The 23670-nt window shown below is 42.3% G+C and overlaps 1 protein-coding gene across 1 annotated transcript in view; it reads right to left on the minus strand.

The window, feature by feature from the left end:
- Positions 1 to 23670, minus strand: part of SPOPL (speckle type BTB/POZ protein like) — a 520447-nt gene that overhangs the window by 147701 nt on the left and 349076 nt on the right. The window contains exons 9-10 of the mRNA XM_069617390.1: positions 17115 to 17257; positions 16974 to 17027 (exon numbers count right to left, since the gene is read on the minus strand). Coding sequence (XP_069473491.1) covers positions 16974 to 17027; positions 17115 to 17257 — 197 coding nt within the window. The remainder of the gene's footprint in view (positions 1 to 16973; positions 17028 to 17114; positions 17258 to 23670) is intronic.

Here is a 23670-nt window from a genome sequence, read left to right on the forward strand (position 1 = left end):
TTCTCATCATCCTCTTCTTCCTCCTCTGCATCCTCACTCCTGTTCCACTCTTCAGGCCCTTGGGGCGGTGGTGGTGGTGGAGGGGGTGGGGGTGGTGCTGAAGCAGGTGCAGCACCAGGTGGCAGTTCAGCAGCCAGGGATGCCATCTCGATGATGGTGTAATCTGCAGGTGGCAGCAAAAATCACTGTGTTCTGAAGAATAGCCAGAAACACAATGACAATAAACTCTAGGGCGTGGTCTTTTATAGGGGTGCTTGTGACTCTAGGGCGTGGTCTTTTATAGGGGTGCTTGTGCATGGTATGTGGACATGTGCGCTGTCCGCGGACAGATCGAACACAAAAAAAAGTTTGAAAAGTTTCAAAAGGTATATAGAAACTCAGGATTACTATGTGGGACTTGTGCCATGGTGAGATTGTATTGAAAAATATTATGGATTAATTGAAAATGGACTTTTAATTTGTTCGGGGACACGAACAGTGTCCGCATTCAGAACACGCAATCAGCGTGGGCGCGGTCATATGATCCATTCGCGAACAAGTCCGCAAAGGAAGCGCATGTCCGCAGGACACCAAATGCACGGAGATTGGCTAGCGCATGCGCGTTGATGTTCTACGGACACTGTTCGGGTCCTGAACTAATTAAAATTGCGTCACACGTGAAACAAACATTTCAGGACACTGCGTGTGTTCTTAGAACAGTTTAAACTTGCTAGAGATATGTCCGCTAGAGAACAGTAAGGACAGATATAATGTTCTTCAGGACACGTCCAATTTCGTTTATGTACGAACATTTCAGGACATGTGTTCTTAGAACAGTTTCAACTTGCTAGCGAACAGTACAGACAGGTATAGTGTTCTTTAAAACACCTCCATTTTCATTTAATTATGAACAATTTAGGACACCGCGTGTGTTCTTAGAACAGTTTGAACTTGCTAGCGAACACTACAAACAGGTATAGTGTTCTTCAGGACACCTCCATTTTTGTTTACGTACGAACATTTCAGGATACCAATTGTGTTCTTAGAACAGTTTAAACTTGATAGCGAACACTACGGACAGATATAGTGTTCTTTAGGACACTTTAATTTTTTTTTTTACGAACATTTCAGGACACCGCGTGTGTTTTTAGAATAGTTTGATCTTGCTAGCGAACAGTACGAACAGGTATAGTGTTCTTCAGGACACCTGCATTTTCGTTTATTTACGAACATTTCTGAACACCTGCACTGTCTGCGGACACCTACATTGTTTTTAAAAAAAAAAAAAACTATTTACAACACAATATAAAAATTAAACTTTATTTAACATATATTAATAATTTATGACAGAGAAGGTGAGGCAGAAACAGAAACAAAAACAGGAGAATTAGGGGTTTCAACATGATTGTTATTAGGTGAAAAAGGGATGGAAGTTTCATCAAAATGTTTTGGGTTATGGAGAGGGTTTGGGGATAATTGACTGGGATATGGTGAGGAGGGAGAAGTACATGTGGGGCAATGGCACAAGGTTTTTGGTTTAAAATGATCTTCCACAAAAGTTTTCAAATTATTAAAATTAGTCAACAATAAATCCATTTTTTCTTCTATACTGTGAAAAGTGTTATCCATAACAGGTTTTTCTGAAGTATTTTCTATTTTGGTATGCTCTGTACCCAAAAATATATATATGTTAAATGTATACAAAATAATAATAATTAAATGGTTTATATTATAAAGTGTTTACCATTAGTTTCACTATCTTGTGACATTTCTTCATGTGGGAAATGCTCCTCTAGCCATTCCAGAGTACTAGACATTTCTGTGAGAGAGAAAAAAAAAAGATAATATATTTTTTTATCTAATCAGAAAGTTTATAAATATATGAATAAAATTAAGTACACTTACTATTTCAGGTAAGATATGTCCTATGTACTCAGTGGGTCTGCTCTTGTTCTCAGTTCTGTCGTGTTTGTGAGGTAATTATGTTGGAAGCCAATTTATCTTCTTGTGGTATATTCCATTTTAGAACATAGTGCATTTAAATGAATGGTTAGTGTGTTGTATATATGTGTTACATTTCTTATGTATTAGTACATATAATGTGTTTGTGTGCTCCTTTTTCAATTTGTTAAATGTTCCTATGTTATGATATAACAATCAAACATACCCACCCAGAGTTTTTAGGTAGTGGTACTGTTCTTCGAACATGTCCGCATGTCTGCGAACATTAAATGAGTTAGCGGACATCAAGTACAGTAGAAGAGATTCAGTCAGTTCCATATGACATGTATATAAAGTCAAAGTCATTATTGTTGAGTTGCACTACTAAAAACCTGTGAAATTCAGTGAAAAAACTTTGTTAAATGGACGTTATGGTTAAATTACACTACTAAAAACCTAAGAAATTCAGTGAAAGAACTTTGTTAAAGGGACGTTATGGTTAAGCTGCGCTGTTAAAAACCTATGAAATTCAGTGAAAAAACTTTGTTAAAGGGACGTTATGGTTAAGTTGCGCTGCTAAAAACCAATGAAATTCAGTGAAAAAACTTTGTTAAAGGGACGTTATGGTTAAGTTGCGCTACTAAAAACCTATGAAATTCAGTGAAAAAACTTTGTTAAAGGGACGTTATGGTTAATTTGCGCTGCTAAAAACCTATGAAATTCAGTAAAAAAACTTTGTTAAAGGGACGTTATGGTTCAAAGTAAAACCGAAAAACCCCTGAAATTCGGAAGTTATGGTAAGATAAGCAACCATAACTCGTGCCACCGTGCACTGCTAACACTAACACCCAGGACGACAAAGATGACATCACAAATGTCATTGATGACATTTGTGACATCACTGATATATATATATACACACACCCTGCCTCTGAACTACGCCGTCTATAATAAAGATCTCATCGCTGCAGTTCTGCTCGTACCCCTTTGTGAAGACGCCTTGTGTTTCGAGTTCCGCAGATGATCCCCCTTTTTAAGGGGTATATCTTTTGTCTTTTTAAAAAGTCTTTCGCCGTACAGTTTTTTCCAGACAGCCAGGGAATTCTGCGGTGTTACACCCGCCAGTATGGCTTTAATAGATCTATGATGTGTGTTGTTATACACATTTATAAATGCGGGTACCACCGCCACATACCTGTGGGTGTTTTTAGCTGTAAAAAATAAATAAAAATAAATCAACTCGCCAGAGGCATGTTTTAAAGGTGCGTATAAAACATTCTACAATAGAGGCTTAACTTCACAGTTTGTTACAAAGTGGCACACGCCGTGCTGCTTCAGAAGATCTTATTTAAAAAGTCTTTACCAGCATTCATCTGTAGTTTAGCGGGGACTTTGCTGTTGTTAAATATGCGCTTAAAAGCTGCCTCAACGCTGTGAGCTGTCTTGTTCTTCAAAGCCTCAACATTGGCGTATTTTGATAGAATGTCGATGACGGCTAGAATAGAGCGGAAACCATTATTGTCTTCACGGAACTGCCTCAAATCCATAATATATGCCTGCCATTATTGATTGACGTAACATAACATGTCATTCGCTGTTTAAATGTTTCCGGGCCGGCTTATGCAACGCCTAGGCCTCCTCCCCTGAAAGCCACGTCCAAACAGCCCTCTGTGACACCTTCTCACCACCAGTTTGCAGTTTACGATACAGGCTGTCAACCCCGCCATAACTGCCAACACCTCCACCATAATATATTTTGGACAGCTTCAGGACGGACATGTCTGCCCGTAACAACTCAACATAAAGACACAGTCCGTTTTTATTCGCATTTAAAATGACAATTTTATTCCAAATATATTCACATTAAAACATTCACATTAAATAACACCTGCGAATACCGTACAACCACATTGTATGCCGCCGCTTCGTTAAGCACTCGTGTTACACTCCATTTATATATATTTTATCCCCCCCCAATTGGGAACTGTTTTTTCAATGAGTTTCTAGCACCCATTGGACACATGTGACTAAACTGCTTCATTTTCAAAAGTGGGCTATTCACCGATTCCATAGCCCATAATGTTTTAGATATGCATCATTCTGTACCCGCTCCGATCCTCATTTGTGTCAGAGGTTGTGTCAGGCTCAACAAGTCTATAATGCGTTTTTGGTGCAACACAAAACATATTTTACATAGCAAATTATCTGCATAAGCTTTTCCCAAACACTTGTCAGCATCCTGATGTGGATCATTAATTTGATGACCGTACCACCACCTGTAAAAGTGTTGTGTTAAACATACCCCGTTACGATGGCCATAATCCCCTGGGTGTCACGAATATCAGTGTAAAGAGGGGCCTGCGTGTCCATGTCTACACAGATTGATATCCGCCGGGCTTTCAATTTGTTTTGAACAATAAACGCATTGAATTGTGGCATGGTCTTTAAGGCTGTCGGTCTCCAGCAGCCAAAGACAGGCGTTACACAGGATACTTTCAAAACACCCAGGGGTTTCAAACCGGTTGGAACAGCAAGCGCAATAAATATAGTCTCTGCCGTAGTCTGGTTCACTGCACCCTTGCAGACTTGGCCCTGTTTTTCATCAGGGTTCCAGGGGGCCAGAAGTGGTCTCCGTCGTCATTGCCGCGTCCGGAGACAGCACCGTAGCTTCACAGTCCCCATCTTCACGGTTTGCGTTGGCGGCAAATGACTGCTCCAAAAATACTGCCTCATCATTGTCCCAAAACACTTCAGGTTCATAGTCGCCCATTAGATCCTGAGGATCCCCAGCTCCTCGTACACCTGCAAATCCACAGGATTTCTTGGGGGTATTCACCCCTCGCCATAGCTATAGCTGTTCATAATAGCTGCTTCCGGAATAGTCCCTGAAAAGCTCAAAAAGCGTGGTGTTTTCCAGCCCTGCGCATAGCGGTATATAGCTGGGTTGTCCGACCCTCCACCGTATCTCCATTGCGGTTTTAAGACAGCCCCTCCAATCAAATTTTTTATTAACATTATATAAAGTTCATATAAAAACTGCTTATTTTGATATTGAGAAATTGATATCAAAAAATGTATCGCGATGTAAAAATGACTGATACTATTTTGATTACAACTGATATCGGAAAAATATCCGTTATACAAAAAAACCTGATATAAATGTTTTACAATTATATCAAGTCTATATGAATTGATGACGTCAGTAAGGTCTGCCCCACATCTGCGTCTTCGCCCGCATCACCAAACCCTAACACTCGCCGTTTAACTCCTCACAACTCACTTTGCCCTTGACCAAGCAACAGCGCACACGCACTCTACCATATTAAAAACATTTCGCATTTCGATATATACTTTATATCAAACCGTATCAAAGTACACAAACACACTTTATATATCCATTTCTTTAAAACCGATATCAAATCTGATATCGAAACATGTTGATATAAAAAAAAATGTATTGATCTCAATTCCATATTAAAAAGAAATCAAACCCATTTCAAAAGGGGGAGGGAATAAGGACAACCAGGGGGTGTTCCCGCCAGTCAAAAGATTTACATTAGATAAAAGGGGCCCCCCTTAACTACTGACGTGTCTTCATAAAAATCCTTGTGAGTTTAGGGAATTGTGAGACATATTTCTAAATGTCAATGTTCTAAATGTTTATTTTCAAGGTATGTAATGCAATGAAATGAATGTTGAATAAAGCAAAAGTGATGATGATGAAATAAAAAAGGCATCCCAAGTCACTGTGGTACCATGTAAACGTTGGACCCTCAGAAAAACCTGAGGGAGGGTTTCTAATGGCCTTAATGCAAGACAGATACTAAGGTGACAATAACACCCCAAAGACTTTCACAAAGTGATTGCATCAAGTGAGCAGTTAGCGTAGACCCTAGAAATGAGTAGAATGTGGGCTCAGGCCCATGAGACAGGGACACAACCGAAGAAAAACCGTTTTACTTATTCAATTGATCTCCACCTTTAATACCAATTTTCACTCCAACTATATCATACCCCCACTCTTTTTCTTCTGGTGTCCTGAAACAGGATTGTGCGCATGAAGTTCATTCAAAACTCCAAATACCATTTGAGCATGGACTATACACCGATCCTAAAGTCATCATTCTTCCTTCATACTTAACATCTGCTAAAATACACCGTCCACCGTCATCCATAAGTTTATTTTCAACCACCATTCCCAATTCTTCAGAAGCAACAATCCCACTCCCCTCGAACTTCCGGAGTAACAATTTAACAAAACCTTCATAGACTTTGATGCCCCATAAAAATGTGTCGGGTGTTCTATTAGGTGCGTTTCCTGTAAGAAAATAACATCTGCCCGCTCACATTTTAGCCGAACCATCACATTCCTTCCTTTTTTGGACAATTCAGTCCTTTAACATTCCAGGTCACAAAATTCAAGGACCCCATCAGGTTCTATCAAGCACAAACACCATGCTATTTGCACGAAACATCCAGGACATCAACTCGAAAACCGGGAATCACATATTAGGTTTAAAATCCTTAAAAACCATAGATTCAAATAAACATTGAATCAACCCCCCCACAGATATACATCACAATAAAAGCAGACACACAACAATCAACACAAAGAAGAAATTTAAATTGCAGATAGTCCATCAACAGGACTGAACGATAATTCCCAAAATCACAAAACCTCATCACTGAACTGTAACCCTAGGATCCCATGCCCAACCTATAAGTAATACGTCAGTTCAACCCTTCTGACTTGATTTGTCACAAACCTCTCCCACCACTTAACCTCCTAATATATTCTTTAATAACCTTTACATTCAACCAGTATATGCATCGAAGCTCCCAATCCAAGCTTGATCCCAAACCCAACCCAGACTTAGCCAGCCAAAAGTCCCCCACCACCTCTCCACAAACTACTAAGCTAACCACCTCAACATTATCCCTACCCAACAGTATCATCACCATCTTCTTCTAACCAAATGATGGAACTCATTCAGTTAGGACACCCTCCACATCCCCATATTCCCATCCCAATCCACATAACCAAACATACAGAAGTTCAAGCACCAACAGAATCACTACAGCCCCACTACCCAAGGGAGTGTAAGTACAGTGCTCATTCCCCAAGAAGTAGCGTGACCCCAAGGATGTACAGCGGAACTTCAAATCCCTGTGAGTCCAGAAATAACGCTCCCAAATTGAATTCAATACATAGCTGCAGCTGCTAAATACTCAAACAGGAAACATATACATACACAGTCCTATGTCCTCAGTATACATACAATAGAACTGAGCAGTGAGTCATTTTGATGAAAAGTAATGTGCAGAAAACAGAAATATCAGAAGAAGAAGATATCTTTCTGCACAAAGCATCTCGGCAGACAATATAAGAAAATATCAGCAAATGATGGACCAAAGCCTAGTAGACTGAATGACTTCTTAAACATTGAGAATGTCATTTCTGTTCATTACAACCAATCAAAAACATCAACCAAGCACGCATTATCTCTTCTAGCCATTCAAGCAACCATACACAGAAACATTCACACTCACGGCACAGCATTCAAACAAGAGGCCAAAATCAAACAATCAAGAACAATAATACCTCAAATATACCCACATGCATACATACATCCAATTACTGGTTCCAGCAAATCCGGCATTCACCCTCAGCAGAAGAATCCGCGTAGTAAGAGACATGAGGTTGGAGATAAAAGCATCAGTTCGAAACATGACAATACAGCATTAACACATTTGAAAAATATTCCCCCAACCCCTGACAGTACTGACAAACCACCTGAATGCCAGGACTAGCTGTAAACCAGCAGGTTGCAAAAGAAGCAGAACACATCAGTAACCGAGAAAAAAGAAAAAAAAACTGTGTTCCGCCCGCACTCGCCCGTAGAAAAGTTTGATCCTCTGCTTATGCGGATTCATAAAGTATATAAATAGATCTGGAGCTGTTGCAACAATAAAATTGCATGCAAGTCAATAATGTCAAGGGTGGTATTAGTTTTTTTAAGGAACTGACAGATTCTTTGAAAAGGATGAATGGTGATTATATCATTCTCGTAGATGATTTCAATTGTATTTTGGACGCCGCCTTGGATAGGTTATCAACATATAGGTTTTATTGATACTTTTGCTTTGGTGGATAGTTGGAGATCACTTCACCCCACACAGAAGGGCTTCTTTTACTCTGCAGCTCACAACTCTTATTCTAGTCTGGATTATTTGTTGATTTCAGATAAAACGATTGATGTTGTAAAGACAGTGGAAATTGGAGAGCGGTGTCTCTCTGATCATTCACTGGTAAAGTTGAACATGGATCGAAATATACATCGACCTACCGGAGTTAAATGGAGACTTAAGACTTTCATTTTACAGGAGGAGAAAATCTGTGAGGCTATTAATATTTCCATCGTTCATTCTTTGGAGGACAATGTAGGTTCGGCGGACTGTATGATAGTGTGGGATGCGTTTAAGGTGACTATACGAGGGGAATTGATTAATTGGACAGCTAGAGTCAGGAGGGAGGGGAAAATGAGTATTAGAAGGTTGGAGTTGGAACTTAAGCCACTACAGCGGGGGTATGCTTTGTTTGGTAAAGGGGAGGATAGATTAAAGATGGAGGGTGCAAGGAGCAAATTAAGAAAAATGATGGAGGAACAAGCTGAGAAAGGTTTATATTTCATGAGGAAGAAATATTGGGAGGAAGGGGATAAGGGAGGGCGATAACTTGCTTGGAAATTGAAAAGTTTGTCGGATAGATTGTTCATACAGAAAATAGAGGATACAGTTGGAGATGTGAAGGTTAGAAGTGTTGACATTTGTGAATGCTTTAGATCCTATTATGCTTCTCTCTATGCGGATGCGTCGCAAGTTGAGGACGGCAAACTAGTGGAGTTCTTTAATAGAATAGACATTCCTTTTTTATCTGAGGAGGGTAGAGAGGCGCTTGATGCTCAGATTATGGAAACAGAGGTTGTGGATGCTATTAATTAACTTCATATGGGTAAGTCTCCTGGTTCAGATGGGCTGCCCGTAGAGTTTTATAGAGCGTTTGGTTCAGTTTTGGTGCCAGAATTGTGTGTTTTGTTTAATACGTTTCTTTCAGATGGAGTATTATGTCCGACGATGCAGGAGGCGATTATTATCCTTATTCCAAAACAGGGAAAAGATTTCATGGTTAATAGATACGGCTATGATAATATTAAGACATAGCTGAATATAATGGGGTTATCCCGTGCTAAGGTGGAAGATATATTTTTGATTTTTTTGGACGCTGAAAAAGCATTTGATTGTGTGAATTGGTCAATTCTAAATTTCACGCTGCTTCGGATGGGCTTTGGCCCACAATATTTGAATGCTATAGGTGCGTTGCAACATAATATCTTGGCTAAAATATGGGTTAATGACGTTTTGTCTCAGGCTTTTCGGTTGTATAGAGGTACTAGACAAGGGTGTCCTCTTTCGCCCTTTTTGTTTAATTTGGTTCTGGAGCCGTTGTTGGCATATCTTAGGCAGGAGCAGAGTATCTGTGGCTGGAAGTTGAGAAATGATGAGGTGAAAGTCCTAGCATATGCTGACGATCTGACGGTGGTCCGAAGGAATCCGGAGGTGGGTGGATGTCAGGCTGAGAGGTCCTGTGTCCGCGGAAGCTGCTGAACCCCCGACAATCCCCCTGAAATGTAATTCCCAGAACTAGATATTAATTCAGCTCTGCAAACTACACCCCAAAGGGAAAGGGGGAAGTGGATAACATAACAACACCAGGCTGACTGTGTCAAGGCTAACCAAAGCTGAACCTGCAGAGGATATAAGAAAAGCAGATACAAATCCTTTTATTACTTACTTAACCTTTAGAGTTGGAAAGACTTTAAATCTTTAAATAATAAGTAAGAATCATACCTGGTTCTTCTCTTGAAATTTCTTAGAGAAGCTTGTAAAGAAGCTGAAAATCTCTCTTACTTGAGTCTCTTGAAATTCACAGCAACCTCTTATTTTGGGCAAACCTGGAAAGTTTTGCTCTTTGCCTTTTTTCCAAAATTCACTAATTGTCCAGTTAAATTGTCTTTAATATTTCCTTTCTTTTTCTTTCAAACTTTTCTTTAGTTTCCAAAACCTTTTTACAATTCAATAGAGTTTGAGAATTCTTGAAGAAACACGTGCTAAGCACACACGCAGATGATCTCAATGCTGAAGATTCGCACGTTGAAAACTTCCCGCGCTGAAGAACACGCGCACTGTAAGAAAAGTCCACGCGCAGAAAATATACGCGCTTGGAAACACACGCAAAGCAGAATTCACGCGCAAACGGATTCTCGCGCAGATAACACACGCGCTTGTAAACACACGCGCTGTTGAACTCCTGCGCCTATTCACACGCGCCTTATAACCCACGCGCAAAAGAGTTCACACGCGGTCAGGTTCACGCGTTAAAAAGCACACGCGCTGGTAATCACACGCGCAATTGAGTTCTCGCGCAGAAGCACACGCGCTTGAAAACACACGCGCAATAGAGTTCTCATGCGGAAGCACACGCGCTTAAAAACACACGCGCAATAGATTTCTCACGCAGCGAACAGATTCTCGCGCTAGGAAGCACACGCGCTGGAAAACACACGTGCAATAGAGTTCTCACGCGGCGAACAGATTCTCGCGCTAGGAAGCACACGTGCTGGAAAACACACGCGCAGTTGAATTCTCACGCCGAAACAACACGCTTGAAAACACACGCGCTATTTTCACTGGCACGCGCAAAGGTTCAACGGTTAGTTTCAGATTACATGTAGTACGTGTTTAACAAATAGCGTTCACCCGTTAACCTCGCGCAAAATTTCAAGCGCACTCAAACAGTTCAAAATATAAATTAAAAGAAAACATTTTACAAGTTCTCACTAAAATGTCTTTAAGATAAACAGAGCGGCAGTCTAACAATCTCTAAACCAAGTCACTTATCTCCAGAACGATTTCCTAAAGATCTTCAGAGTTTCCTGTCTTCAAATCGCATTCCTGACAGCTGAGAACTTCTCCTGAAATCCCCAAGAAAGTAGCTGCTCAACTGCTAGCGCCTGAAGGTTAAAATCCACCAGGCCCAAGTCTTAAGCAGGAGCAGCCACTACACACGTCCTCTCAGCTGGGGCTTAGATGATGAAAGGCAAAGAGTGACAGTTTAGAATGTTCATTGTTGTTCTGCAGTGTTTTCTAACCAATCAGAGCTGTCACTGTGAAACTCCATTTTGCCTTGGGTCAGAACCAGGATTCTGAATCAGGAAGTTAAGGCCAAACCAAATACAATAGAAAACTTCCCACCGACACAAGGCTAATCTAAAAAAGGATAAATAAAGAGAAATAATGGGAAAGAAACTTGAATAAGGGAAAATAGCCTGAATAGGGGAAGGAAACCTGACAGTACCCCCCTCCTAATGCCCAGTCCCTGGGCCTACCTTATGTGGATTTTTAGCATGAAACTTAGCAACTAAACGGGGAGCATGTACATCAACTGAATCTTCCCAAGATCGTTCTTCAGTTCCATATCCCTCCCAATCAATTAAATACTGCAACCTTCCCCTCACTCTCCTGGAATCCAAAATTTGTTTAACCACAAATTCCTCAGATGAATCCTCCAAAATCACAGGGAAGGTGGTGTTCTAAATCTAGTTCCTGAACAAACTGGTTTTAAAAGGCTAACATGGAAAGTAGGATGTACCTTCAAATGCTTGGGTAATTTCAATCGTACTGCCACAAGGTTGATGATTCTCTCTACCTCAAATGGGCCTACAAATCGTGGACTGAATTTATTCTTCCCCTTAATTTTTAGGTACCGGGTAGAAAGCCAAACTAAGTCTCCCACCTTATATTCAGGACCAGCCTTCCTTCTCAAATCAGCACACCTTTTATATTTCAACTTTTCTCCCAGCACCTTTTTTGCTCTATCCAAGTTATTCTTCATTACCAGCAAACGATCTTCCACTCTAGGATTCCCGGAATCCTCCAACACCTCAAAACTCAGAAAGCGAGGATGAAACCCACGACCCAAAAAGAAAGGGGACATAGAAGTAGCATCTTTACCACAATTGCTGTAAGAGAATTCTGCCAACCATACTAAATCCACCCATTCCTCTCCAGCTTGTAAGTAACACCTTAAAAATTTCTCCAATTCCTGATTTACTCTCTCCACTTGTCCACTAGTCTCCGGATGATACCCAGAAGTTAAACTAACGTCTACCCCAAGTTTCCTACAGAAGGCCCTCCAAAATTTTGAAATAAATTGAGATCCCCTATCAGAGATAACTTGACGTGGAATTCCATGTAGTCTAACCACACCTTGCAAGAAACTATGAGCCAGTTTTTCTGCGGTAACCTCTCCCTCCATTGGTAAAAAATGCGCTTCTTTAGTAAGAAGATCCACCACAACAAGAATGGTAGTACAACCCTTATCTTGAGGGAGATCAACAATGAAATCCATAGAAATAGTGTGCCAAGGACGAGGAGGAACAGGTAACGGCTCCAATAAACCATGCGGCTTCCCAACTTGACTTTTTGCTTGTGCGCAGACTACACATGTTTTAACAAAGTTCAATGTGTCTTGGCAAATTTTTTCCCACCAAAAGTTCCTTCGAACCAATTCCAGAGTTTTTCTGAAACCAGGATGTCCTGATAAAATGGATTCATGACAATTTCTCAAAACCTTTTCTCTTAACTCTTCAGTAGGTAAATAAAGCTTGTTATCAAAAAATGGAAGACCGTCTTTCAAACTTCTGGCTGGATCCAGTCTCACCCACTCCTCCATCTTCTGTAAGGACATATTCTGGCGAACTTCATTCAAAAAATCCATTCCTTTAATGGCTCCGGCTAACAAAAAACGTTCTGGAGCAATTAGAGGTTCTGGCTCCGGAACCTCTCTCTCCTCACTACCAGGAAATTGGCGGGATAAGGCATCAGCTTTTTTGTTCAGACTTCCGGGTTTAAAGGTCACAACGAAATCATAATCGGCAAACAATAAGGACCAACGAAGTTGTCGTGGAGACAAGGTTCTTGCAGTTTTTAAAAACAATACATTTCGATGATCAGTAAGAACCGTTACTGTATGTCTTGCCCCTTTCAGAAAATGCCTCCATTCTTCAAAAGCGGACTTTATTGCTAACAGTTCACGATCTGCAATTGTATAGTTCACTTCAGCAGCAGAAAACTTCCTAGAAAAGAATGCAACTGGATGTAGTTGACCAGTAGTTTCATTCCTTTGAGAAAGCACCGCCCCCAACGCTAAATTTGAAGCGTCCGCCTCCACAAAAAAAGGTTTAGAAAGATCAGGATGAATTAGAATCGGACTAGTAAAGTAAATTTTTCTTTTAAATCTTGAAAAGCTTTTGCTACTTCAAGGTCCCAGTTAAATTTCACTCCTTTTTTCAAAAGTCTCGTTATAGGAGCAACCAGCCGAGAAAAACCTTCGATAAATCTCCTATAAGAATTGGCAAACCCTAAAAAACTTTGTATTTCCTTAACCTTAGTAGGAGTGGGCCATTCAAGAACTGCTTGAACCTTTTTAGGATTCATTTCTAAACCCTTAGGTGAAATTATAAAACCTAAAAACTCCACAGAATCTGTATGGAATTGACTTTTTTCCAATTTGGCAAACAAATGGTTTTCTCGCAACTTTTGTAAGACTAAGCAAACATGTTTCTGATGTTGATCCAGGTCAGAAGAGAAAATCAAAATGTCATCGATATACACGACAACAAAAATATCCAGGAATTCTCTAAAAACCTTGTCAATAAAAAATTGGAAAGCCGCTGGAGCATTGCATAAACCGAATGGCATAACTTGGTATTCATACAGCCCAAACCTGGTCTTAAACGCTGTCTTCCATTCATCCCCTTCCTGCACACGCACAAGATGGTAAGCTCCTCTCAAATCTAATTTAGAGAAAATATTTGCTCCTTGTATTTGATTAAGCATTTCCGAGATGAGAGGAAGAGGATACCGGTTCTTAACAGTGACTCTGTTAACTGCTCGATAATCCATGCAAGTTCGAAATATTCCATCCGGTTTTGGTACAAAAAATAAAGGAGAGGCCGCCGGCGACTTAGAGTGACAAATAAACCCTTTGGCCAAGTTTTCCGTTAAATATTCTTTTAAATGATCATTCTCTTTCTCTGTAAGAGCATATACTCTGCTACTAGGCAAAATTGTTTGGTTATTCAACTAGATTTTTGTTTGAGTGAAAGGAAGGCACGCGTAAAGGTTCAACGGTTAGTTTCAGATTACACGTAGTACGTGTTTAACAAATAGCGTTCACCCGTTAACCTCGCGCAAAATTTCAAGCGCACTCAAACAGTTCAAAATATAAATTCAAAGAAAACATTTTACAAGTTCTCACTAAAATGTATTTAAGATAAACAGAGCGCGTGTCTAACAATCTCTAAACCAAGTCACTTATCTCCAGAACGATTTCCTAAAGATCTTCAGAGTTTCCTGTCTTCAAATCGCATTCCTGACAGCTGAGAACTTCTCCTGAAACCCCCAAGAAAGTAGCCGCTCAACTGCTAGCGCCTGAAGGATAAAATCCACCAGGCCCAAGTCTTAAGCAGGAGCAGCCACTACACACGTCCTCTCAGCTGGGGCTTAGATGATGAAAGGCAAAGAGTGACAGTTTAGAATGTTCATTGTTGTTCTGCAGTGTTTTCTAACCAATCAGAGCTGTCACTGTGAAACTCCATTTTGCCTTGGGTCAGAACCAGGATTCTGAATCAGGAAGTTAAGACCAAACAAACTTCCCACCCACACAAGGCTAATCTAAAAAAGGATAAATAAAGAGAAATAATGGGAAAGAAACTTGGATAAGGGAAAATAGCCTGAATAGGGGAAGGAAACCTGACAGTGGACCCTTATTGAGAAATATGTTGCAGGAGGTGGGAGAATTATCTGGCTATAAGGTAAATTGGGGTAAAACAGTAGTTTTTCCACTTCAGGTGAATCCGTTGAATAGGAGGTTGTTGGATTGGGATTGCCAATCTACTAAATTGGAAGCTCTAGTGATTTCAAAAGTCAGTGTTGGTTGTTTGGATTCTGGGGTGTGGACAATCCTTGTATTTGTATGATTCGGCCTCTATTTGGCTGAATCCAGGTTTAACAATTAATAATAAATTGCTTAATAGGAGGGGTTGGGCTAATAGGGCCATTCTGTAGATAGGGGATGTACGGGGAGGGATGGTTTCGTTTGAAGAATTGGCTAATTGTTATGGGCTGCATAATAGGGAGGCGGGTAGATATAGGCTTTTAGAGCAATTACTAATAGAAAGGTTGCAAATGTTGAGTGAACCTTTGAATGGTAGTCCTCAGATTTGTGAGATCTTCGCTACATCTCCTAAGACAGTATCTTGATATGTTAAGTTGATGCCTTTGCAGGACTGTATGAGGAATTCCTGGGATCAGTTGCGAATCAAGTGGGTGTGTGAATTGGGAACTGACCTTTCTGAAAATTTGTTGGATAATAGCTGGAGGGCTGCAGTGAGGGCCAAAGTTGTTTTAAATCTGAGGTATATTCACCAACGTCTTTTAGGCCGTATTTATTGGACACTGGTGAGGATGAAAGAAAGAGGCTTGGCTGATGTAGATTTGTGATGGGGTGTGAAGGCTTGAGAGGGACCTATCTACATATGCTCTGGGAGTGCAGTAGAGTGCTAGACTTTTGGAGAGAGGTTTTGATTGCATTGATATGGTAACTAGTATGACATTGCCTCATACCTTTCTATCAGTGATTTTCCTTTCAACTGATCGTCGGAATGTGGAGTTGTGGGATTGTTCAGAATGGATTGATAGGTCCGTTGTTGATGGCCATTAAACAAATAATGAAGGTGTGGAAGTCCAGGGAAAATCTGCATTGCGAGAACTGGTTGTCGGATATGCGGACACTCTCTTGGTATGAGAAGACTCAGGCAATTCGACAACATAGGGAAACTGAATACAAGGAAAGATGAGGGTCATTTGTTGATCTATTTGGATAAGGTGTAGGCTTTGTTTTTTGTTAATGGATTTTGAGATTGGGGGTGGGTACGGGTGTATGTTTTGTACTGTTGTTTTTGTGTTGTTATGTCTTGTTATGGGGTAGGAGGGTGGGAATGTTTTCTGATTTCTTTTGAAAGGCTGTTAACTTGGTAGTAATTTACATTTTATTGAACTGCTGTATATGGAGTATTCTTTGACTTGTTCACATTCTGATATTTCTGATATTACTCAGTTGTATTGTTTTATGTATATTTATTAAATAAAGTTGGTAAAAAAAAAAAATTAAAACTCCAAATACACAAATACATGTAAAACAACAACTTCTGACATTATTTAAACAGACAACATTAAATGTCCAACAAAGAAATCATGATTAGGAATCACTTTCCACGGTGAGTAATAATTGTCCCATCAAAAAGTCCCTGGAACTAGGTTTCAATCTGTGGGCCAACATACTGTCTATTTCTGTACATGTTTTGTGATTACTGAATGCAACGGAAAGGGCAATACAGTTAGCCACCTACAGAGAAGCAGTCAAAAGGATGATGCCCTGAGAAAGCTTATTATCAAGCTACAAATACAGGTAGGAGGATAACACTGTTGCTGGAATTAAAACTCAGTTGTCCTCAATACCAGTTTGCTAAATCTGAATAGCAGCATGGACAACCTAATGGCATGTCTTGTTGTGACGTGGGCCAGCAATGCCTGGACAACATTACTCAGGAGAGTGTGGTGACATGGACAAAGGAAGCACTGGCATAGATGCATCGATCACGAATGCCATCCTTCCCTCTTATTATCCAGAGAATATGTTTTAATAAGAGGTGTTTCTTTGCAATTGTAGTGTATGAGAAAAAAGAATACTACATTAGAGAGTAAGAGATGCATCAGGCTGTTTCATGGGCACAACAGGTTGCCTTGCAGTCCTTACATGCTGTCAATTTGTATGCGTTCACCTTTCAAAAGCTTTTTTGAAGTTTGTGTGATATGGGCAGTAAACTATGTAGAACAGTCAGTAAAGATTTCCAAAACCAGTGATCACTTACGTGCCATTCCACCTCTTCATATCTTTAGGCTCATTCTGTCTGAGAAAAACGCATCTATTGAAAGAAACTAGCATTAGTATGCAGGACAAATACAAACACAAATGCCAGAAGACCCCACAGAAAAAACAAAACCTTACATACCTGCTGATGTAATCTATCGATTGTGCTTTCAGTTGTTTTGCACTGTGCAAGTCAGCGAGAATAAGTGTGTCAGCAGCATTTTCCACTGTAAGGTTACTGTACAAAGCTTCTTCACACATGATCTTCAGCCGTTCAAGTGCATACTAATGAAAGTAAATCAAGTTAGAAAAGCTCAACCAAATGAAAAAAAAACACCTCTACACAAATAATACTGAAGGAACATTTACGAATGACAAATAACGTGCTATTTTCCAATTATTCTTTGCATTCTGGGTCTTTCTAGTCCATGATGTTCTCATTATAAATCCAGGACTACAATCTCTGAAAGCGAACACAAATCAGGACCAGGGAACCAATCTCCTGAATGGAACTGGACATTAGAATGCCACACCTTTTTCTGTTACAAGCATACGCGTAATGTGGCCCGTGACATTTTTGTCACCCACAATATGCATTGAAAGAAAAATCGTGGCTCGGTGTGACGTGGAGCTGAGTTAGATGTTTTTTATCACTTTGCCAGAAGGTACTTTCTTTCACTCAAGGGGAATAGGTCTCACTTCAGAGCCATTTTTATTTCAGTATACCTAGTGGCCATCTTTGTTAAGGGAGGAAGCACATGAGGGCTTTTCCAGAACTGTTACCCTAAGGAAATTACTTCCTGCCTGTTGATATTTGAGACTAATATAACAAATGGTTTTGGTGAATGTGGGGACTACCCATCGCGAGAAGGCTATCTTGCGAGACTTAGAAACGGGAAGCGCAGACCCTACGTTCGAGAGCGTCAAGCGGGCGGACAGCGCAGTGAGAGCACCGCCCCAGCGCTCCTCCTGAATCAGGGGGCTGAGAGACTTCCAGGCCCCTGACACCATAAGGCCACACACCCAGAGCGTAATACCATGGCTGAGGGCAGCCACCTGGGTGGTCTGGAGTGTGTAGTGTGTGCATCCATGACACACACATGATGCAGTGAAGCAGCTGCCTAAAAGAGACTGACTAACTAGTGAGTACTGTTGTGCCCTGCCCCTGGACCCTATCATCCCCATTAAACAAGTTACCTTGGGTGTTCAAATAAACACTGTTGTTAAGCACAGCCTGAGTCCTGTGTTCACTAAGGCCACCACATAATTGGCGACGAGGATCCAGAATCCTGCGGGCCCATCATGCAAGGCGCCACACCCCCCCGCGTTCCTCCCCTCGCCCAGGACCCCGACGATTCCATGGCAGCAGTAGGAATCACTCTTCTCCACATACCTGGAGGCGATGGGCAGAATGGGGTACGCACTGGCCAGGAAGAAAGTGATGCTGCTGAATGCAATGGGGGTTGAAGGGCAGCGCATCTTTGCAGGACTAAAGGCCATGCCGGAAGCGGGGGAAGAGGACGATGCATACAAGGGGGCAATTTGCTGCATTGTGAAGAGGTTCACCAATAAGGAGAATGTGGTGCTGCACAGACTGCAGGTTTTACACTCGCAAGCAGGATGGCAACAAACCCGTCGACTACTACATAACCAGGATGAGGGAACGAGCATCTCTATGCAGTTTCGGCGACAACGCAGAACAGGTCATCTGCGACATGCTGGTAGTCCACACTAACTCCAGGAAAGTGCAGGATAAATTCATTCAGGAAAAGGAAGTGGACCTCGACAAGGCCATCCAAATTTCCAGAGCCGAAGAGGAGACCACTAGCAGCCGCAAAGAAGTCAGGAGTCCATCACCGGTACCCAAACTATCCACGCTGCAATGGAGAGGGCGCAAAGAAAGACAGCCCCGTGACAGTCCCAGAGACAAAGGTCCCAGGCAAAGAGAAGCACCAAAGTACTACAGATGCGCTAGCACCAAGCACATGGCGAATGATCCCGACTGCCCCGCCAGCAACAAGGAGTGCCCCGGCCCTGATGTCCAAAGATGAACTCCGGTCTTTCCTGGGCCTCACAGAGTACTACGCAAAATGTGTCCCGTGATTTTCAGAAACTACGTCTCCCGTCAGGTAACTCCTGAAGAAGGGTGCAATCTACGCATGGGGGCCCCAGCAGGATGAAGCATTCACAGAGATCAAAAGGAGGATCCTACACGCACCCCGTTTACAGCCTTTCAACCCAGAATGGGAAACATGTATCACGACAGATGCAAGCGCCGACGGGCTAGGCGCCGCTCTAACCCAAAAAAGGGGCCACACAGAGAACATAGTAGCTTTCGCTTCAAAGGCCCTGTCAGCATCGTAGAAGAACTACTCCACAGTAGAAAAAGAAATGTTGGCGTGTGCCTGGGCCGTCAAATACTTCAGGTCGCATGTCTGGGGTACAAAATTCCAATTGGTCACCGACCACAAACCCCTCATACACATGCTAAGCCCATGCGGCACAAAGACCGCCACGCTGAGACTGGCCAGAATCGCCGCCAAACTTCAAGAATACACCTACGAGATAACCCACATTGCCGGTTCAAATGCGTCATGGACTCCATTGGTGATCTCAGGAACGGCGAATTTATGGTACTAAGTGAGTGCCACTGGCAAGAAGAATATGAGCAGGACGAAGCCCTCTGCCGCGTGGCAGTCGGTCTGCGAGGGATGGCCCAACGAAAGAGCAATCCCAGAAGGGCTATGCCCCTACTGGAAGGTGAGCAATGAAATTACCGCCACAAACGGTCTCATTCTGAGAGTGGACCGTGTGATTCACCCCAGAGGCATTCGGAAAGTCATCCTGTGCAGAGCACATTCAGGCCACCGGGAAGCAACATGACGAGGCGCAGAGTACGCAATACCTACTGGTGGCCAAGCATGGACCAGGACATACAGGCGATGATCGAGAAGTGCCATGAATGCATCAACAGCGACAAGCGCCTATCCGTGAGACAAGCCCCCATGATGCCCACTGAGGTCCCCAGAGGAGTGTGGCACAAAATAGGGCTGGACTTCATCGGCCCACTGGACGGCATGTCCTCAGAGCACAAGTACGGTATTGTCATGGTGGACTACTTTTCCAAATGGGTGGAGGTTGAATTCGCCTCAGACATCACCACAAGCACAGTCATCGAGGCATTCACCATGGTCTTTCAGCGTGAAGGCCTTCCTGAGGAAATAGTGACCGACAACAGGGTGCAACTGGTGTCCCGAGAAATTGAAAGATTCTTCAAAAAGCATAACCTCTGACAGCTGCGGGCAAGTCTTTACCACCCGCAAGCGAATGGGCTAGTGGAGAGTGCAAACCGCTTCATCAAGGGAGCGCTGCAGCTGGCGCATGCATCAGGCATAGACCCCAGCAAGATGGTAAAAGAGGCTGTCGCGGCCCACCGCATCACACTAAACGCCATCACCAGCGTTTCACCTTTCCAACTGTTGAGAGGGAGAAGGGCAGCGTCCACACTGGTACTGCCCTGGCCACACCAAGTAAGGTCAGGCGAAGACATGGACATGCGAGACATAGTATTCCGCATTCAGCGAAACAAGGAAGCAATGAAGGCCCAAGGGGACAAACGCAGAGCCGCTCAACGCAAAGCCGTGAGTGAAGGCGACCAAGTAAAAATACGCCTTCCCCATAAAGACAACATGACCGGCTCCAAATACAGTAGACCCATAGAGGTCATTGCAAAGGGATCCAAGCACATATGCACCAGCGACGGTAGGCGATGGAACTTGGAAAGAGTGGCCATGTACCGCAGAAGAGAATATACCAACCACCCATCCTCGGAAGCAGGAGAAGCACTGGCCCATCAAGGTACGTCCAGCAACCCCCATCATTCAAGGGAAAACTCATCGGAAACACAGCATCATGACGAACTCACAAGCATGAGCCACCCATCCCCGTCCGGGGAGCCACAAGGAGAAATGCCACAAGGAGAACCCGATCCACCCGAATGTCCCAAAGTCCCATCCCGATATTCAGCTTCACCTTCCGACCAAGGCAGACCACAGCAGGAGAGAAGAAGACCCAGCAAGTTCTCAGACTTTGTCATGCACTGATCATCCGTCCTTTTTCCCACCAAAGGAGGTGTGTGGGGACTACCCATCGTGAGATCGCGGGAAGGCGATCTCGCAAGACTTAGAAACGGGAAGTATGGATCCTACGCGCAAGAGTGTCAGAATAGGTCTCACTTCAGAGCCATTTTTATTTCAGTATACCTAGTGGCCATCTTTGTTAAGGGAGGAAGCACATGTGGGCTTTTCCAGAACTGTTACCCTAAGGAAATTACTTCCTGCCTGTTGATATTTGAGACTAATATAACAAATGGTTTTGGTGAATGTGGGGACTACCCATCGCGAGAAGGCTATCTTGCGAGACTTAGAAACGGGAAGCGCAGACCCTACGTTCGAGAGCGTCAAGCGGGCGGACAGCGCAGTGAGAGCACCGCCCAAGTGCTCCTCCTGAATCAGGGGGCTGAGAGACTTCCAGGCCCCTGACACCATAAGGCCACACACCCAGAGTGTAACACCATGGCTGAGGGCAGCCACCTGGGTGCTCTGGCGTGTGTAGTGGGTGCATCCATGACACACACATGATGCAGTGAAGTAGCTGCCTAAAAGAGACTGACTAACGAGCGAGTACTGTTGTGCCCCTGCCCCTGGACCCTATCATCCCTGTTAAACAAGTTACCTTGGGTGTCTCAAATAAACACCACTGTTAAGCACAGCCTGAGTCCTGTCTTCACTAAGGCCACCACAGTGAATTTACAGTATTAGTCACCAATTGCATCATACAACACATCCAGTACAAAATTTAAGATCTATTGCAATATAGCAACATTTTTTAAATTTAACAGAAGTCTCAGCTGGGTTGCTACTAGATGCTTAAAATTGTTACAAAATGTGTTGTGTGTTTGCCTATTTAATCAAACATATGGATGTTGCCATCCCAATTAACAGTCTCAAACTTTCAGAATCTAGGTGATGAGCAGGTTTCCCCCATCTGATAGACCTCATGATGCTTATCTGCCAATGTTGAACACTTCATTTTCATGTTTTGAATGAGTTGTGGTAAACTATATAACCAACAGCCTACCAGTGGTTTACTTTGAGAAATCAGATTATAATCACATTGTGCTAGTTAAGCCATTTTTCAACTCTCAAGATCGCCCTTCACTACATGGGGACACTCAGCGAATTCAAAGCTTTGAAACAGCTAGCACCTGCGTTCTCTCGAACTGGGATAAAAGGTAACATATATCCACATATTCTGTGTTGAAATCCGATACTGGAGAGAAAACATGCAGGAGAGAGAAAAGGTGTCTCTGCACTATGCCCAACTTGTACCACAACTCGGCTCAGTGTTCTTCAGTGATCATGATTAAATAGGCAGAACGTGATGCCTCCTTTACATTCATTTTGGTAAATTGGGGGAAGAGGAAGCTATATACCGCAACAACAAACAATATCACACTAAGCATTACATAAAGGAAATGTCCACGCACATTATATACTGATATCTGCAAAAAAATCCATCCTTATAAGGAAAGTACACAGAAAATGCAGCTTGGATATAAAAAAGACTACACACTTGGGTTATTATAATGGCTATTATAATGCAGTAGGGAAAATTATAGCAGACAAACATTTATAAAAAGTGAAAACAAAATAGGCACTTTAAATATCTTCATAAGGTAGCACCAGTGGTCCTGACAATGTTCAAGGGCCCATGGTTAAGTCCAGGGGTACATAGAAAGGCTTTGCTAGAGGCATCTAACAAACTTAAACTCTACCTCAGTCTCTTTTTGGTGTCTCAATGGCATTGACAGTCTTTTATAGGCTTTCAGTTTTTGAGTCACAGTTCAATGCAGCGAACTGGGACAGCTCAGAGGATCAACAGTGTTCCGATGAAGCAGGCAATGGTTGCAGTCAACACATCTCGAAATGAAGAAAACAAGCAATTCAGTTCTAGAATGTCAATGCAGTGTGTTGGTTTGAATGCGCTTAATCAACAATGACTGCCTTTAATACTGTTGTCTCGAGACTGGCTGTCTGGGAAGCTGAATGATGCGATGGCTTGGAGCATAGTTTCCTTTGAAGAGCTGGGACCCTCTTCTGCTCTTCCAAAGACAGTGAAGGATGCCAAAGTCACTTAAAGATTGCTTGACACTAAGGATGGAATGGGTTTCATGGCAAACAGCGCTTCGTTAGATTGAGCATCATTGTTCTCTTCCCTTAGCCCCCAGAGGTTGTGGGGAGAGGTTCTTCCAATCTCTTCTTGAAAGGTTATCTGCATCCCTATAGAGGGACCCTTTGAACTGGATATGTACCAATAAGCACTAACAGAGTTATGGGATACCAATCCATAAATAGAGAAATTCAGAAAGGGGATTGGTGTATTCCCAAGCTTTTTGTCCAAGCCAATCGCAGTAATTTAAACAAAGTAAGTACTCTATTTTAAAAAAATAATTTCTTACAATAACACCTGCCCTCGAAGACAAATAAAAATCTGTTTCTCCCTTCACCAACAGTACTGTCCTACTGTATAAAATGCCAAGCCCACTGCTGGCACCCTCCTGTTGTAAAGCATTCTGCTGGTCCTGGCTAGGTTTTTGCTTTACACAGAAAAATAAAATAAAATACAATACCATAAAC

This window comes from Ambystoma mexicanum, chromosome 9, assembly GCF_040938575.1.
Source record: "Ambystoma mexicanum isolate Mex_15411 chromosome 9, UKY_AmexF1_1, whole genome shotgun sequence".
NCBI classification, from domain to species: Eukaryota; Metazoa; Chordata; class Amphibia; order Caudata; family Ambystomatidae; genus Ambystoma; species Ambystoma mexicanum.